The following is a 2668-nucleotide window of genomic DNA, read 5'->3' as shown; positions in this document are numbered from 1 at the left end:
TCACTGATTCCAAGCTTTATCACCTACCCCAGACAATACATGTCCATACGTTGACGAAGGGTAGGCCTACTGCATGTATCTCTCTATTTTGCAATCTATTTCCAACTGAAGTTGGTCGGCTATTATGCACCAATAAACGACATCGCTGCACACACTACGATAACAAGTATTAGGTGTAATGCCAATGATTATCGCTATCGCTTGTGCAGGGGTTTGATATCTCGGCTAGTGTAGCGTTTTTGTTTCTCGGTCAAAAAAAATTAGAATTTAGTTCAGAGAAGATTAAAAGGGCAAACCCCGTGAACTTATTTTGAAATCAAAGTAATATTAGCAGCGCAGTGTTCATGGAAAGTGAGGTATACACCACCTTAAAGAGGAGGTAATGAACCGGTCGTTTCAGCCCAGTGCATCATGGGATTGTCAATTTGTACAAAGAAATCTCAATTTTAGCCTAAAACATGCAGTTTTCACTTTTCCAATATCGTTAGTGGAAAGCTATGATATTCTTGGTGTTCTTGTACCAAGCTCGTTTATATTAGATGGGAATGATATTAGATATATTTGATTGTGTGTGATTTTCCTGCTCTGTGGCTACAGTGCTGCCATCTGGGCTATTTATAGGCACTACCTCCCCGTTAAGCTGCATTGGATATCGTATACAAATAATATACACTGTATACGGCCGAATCAGATAAATTCGGGTGAGGTGCACTGCCAACCGAGGCGGACGTTATACAGAAATATGACATGAATTTCTTCAGTGGTATGGGCGAAGGCTACGGAGGCAATACCGCTGAAAGTTCAATATGAGTGTTGACACGGTGTAAAACACTGCATGATGGAAGAGGTCAAACTCATTTGAATGAATGATGGGTGGGACAGGTCTTGTAACCTCACGCAAAGTATTAAGTGCACAATTGAGGCATGGTTCTTTACTTAATCATTATCATGTCGGCCGTTAACAAGCAACTGGTGAGTTATATCATCGCATCTCATCTATGCCAATTCTGTAAAACAGGAATTGTTTTGGAATTTTTCCTGAAAACAAAAACAAATTCTGCCCTTTCAACTTACAACAAGTCATACGCCCGTTCATTGTTACAATGGGTGAGGTCAAATCTCAGAGTTTACTAAGTGTTAACACCAGGTGTTAAGAAAGTGTTCCAAAACCCCGAGATTTGACCTCCTCACTTGACTCCTAGTTAACACTTTCTTAACACCGAGTTGACACTAAGTTAACACTTGGTAGACACCTAGGGAACACTTTGATCGCTCAGGTGTTCCCTTAATCTGAGGAAGTGGCCAAGTGTTAAGAAAATGCATTACAGATCGTGTACATCAGGTGTTAACCTCCTGGAGGTTAACACCTGTGAGAGGTCAATTCTCAGAGTTACAAAGGCAGCCATGTTTGCGATTCCTATGTTGCAAGTTGTTGCCCTAAGACATAATAGAAGAGCAGAGAACTTTATTCGAACGCCTGTCTACAGTGGAGAACCGATTGAGCGGCATATGAGGCTCAACCAAGAACAATTTGATCACCTTGTTGATTATTTTCATGGATGGAGGCAGGCTAATCACCAGAGGAATGGCCAAGTCAACGCAAGTACATCTTCAAGGAGAATGAAAACATTTTTGCACTACCTCGCTTCAGGGGGCTTTCACAGACAGGTCGGTTATGCTGTTGGTTATGCTAAGCCAACTGCAATATTACATGTGACTGAGGTTTCTGACTTTTTCTTTGACATAGCTGCGCGTCATATTTCATTCCCTGAGCAGGATGAGTTTGATCAACTGGCCCAGCCTCTGGTTGATATCGACGGAGTTGAGCGGCAAGTGATTCTTTTCATAGACGGCGTTATTGTGAAAATCCAAAAGCCTGATAGGGCTGGTGATGCGTATTACTGTGGGAGGCCGGGGAAATGTTGCGACTCCATCAACGTGCAGTACGTTGTAGATCGATTTGGCAGGGTAAGACACGTTATAAGCGGAGTACCTGGATCGACGCACGACAAAACAGCGGCCGAGTGGTCTCGAGAATTGTTCGACTTCCTTGATCAACTTCCAGAGGAGTATGTTATGCTTGGTGATCCTGCCTACAGGAACCTGCACCGATCTGTGCTGATTACTTTTACTGGAAATAATCTTCGACAGGAACAACTAGATTTTAACAACAGATGCACTCGACTCCGTCAAATAGTTGAGAGGTCTATCGGATGTACTGAACTGATATGGAGGATCAATCAGCTAAAAGAGAATAGGTACGCTGCGAAATATGGCCCTGTTTTTCCATCAAAATGCACTGTAGCAACATGCGTGTTACACAACATTTACACCAATTTCTTGGCTTGAACCATATGTGAAAGACAAAGACAAAAGTAAAATAACTGAAAATGATTGCTTATTCTTAGTATCCCCAATTTAGTAACTGAAAGAGAAGCCTACTTGGCTGTCCAATCTGTGGCATGTCACTACTTGTAAACAAAGCCTGAACCAAAAATATGATGGAATAGTCATGGCTAGAACTGAAGAAACAAAATAGTCTGTTATCACACAACAATTGTACCTCTCTGTTTTGTGGGTGTAGTATAGATCAAGCCACCACTATAAAGAGCCATCTATAAAATTAACTAAAACTAATTCCTTGCTGTTAGCGTGACAAATCGCAGTT

General features: G+C 41.6%; 1 protein-coding gene across 1 annotated transcript; it reads left to right on the top strand.

Annotated features, from left to right (window-relative positions):
* The first annotated feature begins 1317 nt into the window (after nucleotides 1–1317).
* LOC135501731 (uncharacterized) lies at nucleotides 1318–2460 on the top strand. Its single transcript, XM_064793985.1, has one exon. The coding sequence runs from the start codon at nucleotides 1318–1320 to the stop codon at nucleotides 2347–2349; it is 1032 nt and encodes a 343-aa protein (XP_064650055.1). The 3' UTR covers nucleotides 2350–2460.
* Nucleotides 2461–2668: the final 208 nt, after the last annotated feature.

The sequence above is a fragment of the Lineus longissimus genome, chromosome 17 (assembly GCF_910592395.1).
Source record: "Lineus longissimus chromosome 17, tnLinLong1.2, whole genome shotgun sequence".
Classification (NCBI taxonomy): Eukaryota; Metazoa; Nemertea; class Pilidiophora; order Heteronemertea; family Lineidae; genus Lineus; species Lineus longissimus.
This window is presented reverse-complemented; position numbering and strand designations above follow the sequence as displayed.

Excerpts from the sequence above, each read along its gene's own strand:
- LOC135501731 (XM_064793985.1), top strand. The coding sequence starts at position 1,318 with ATGCATTACAGATCGTGTACATCAGGTGTTAACCTCCTGGAGGTTAAC.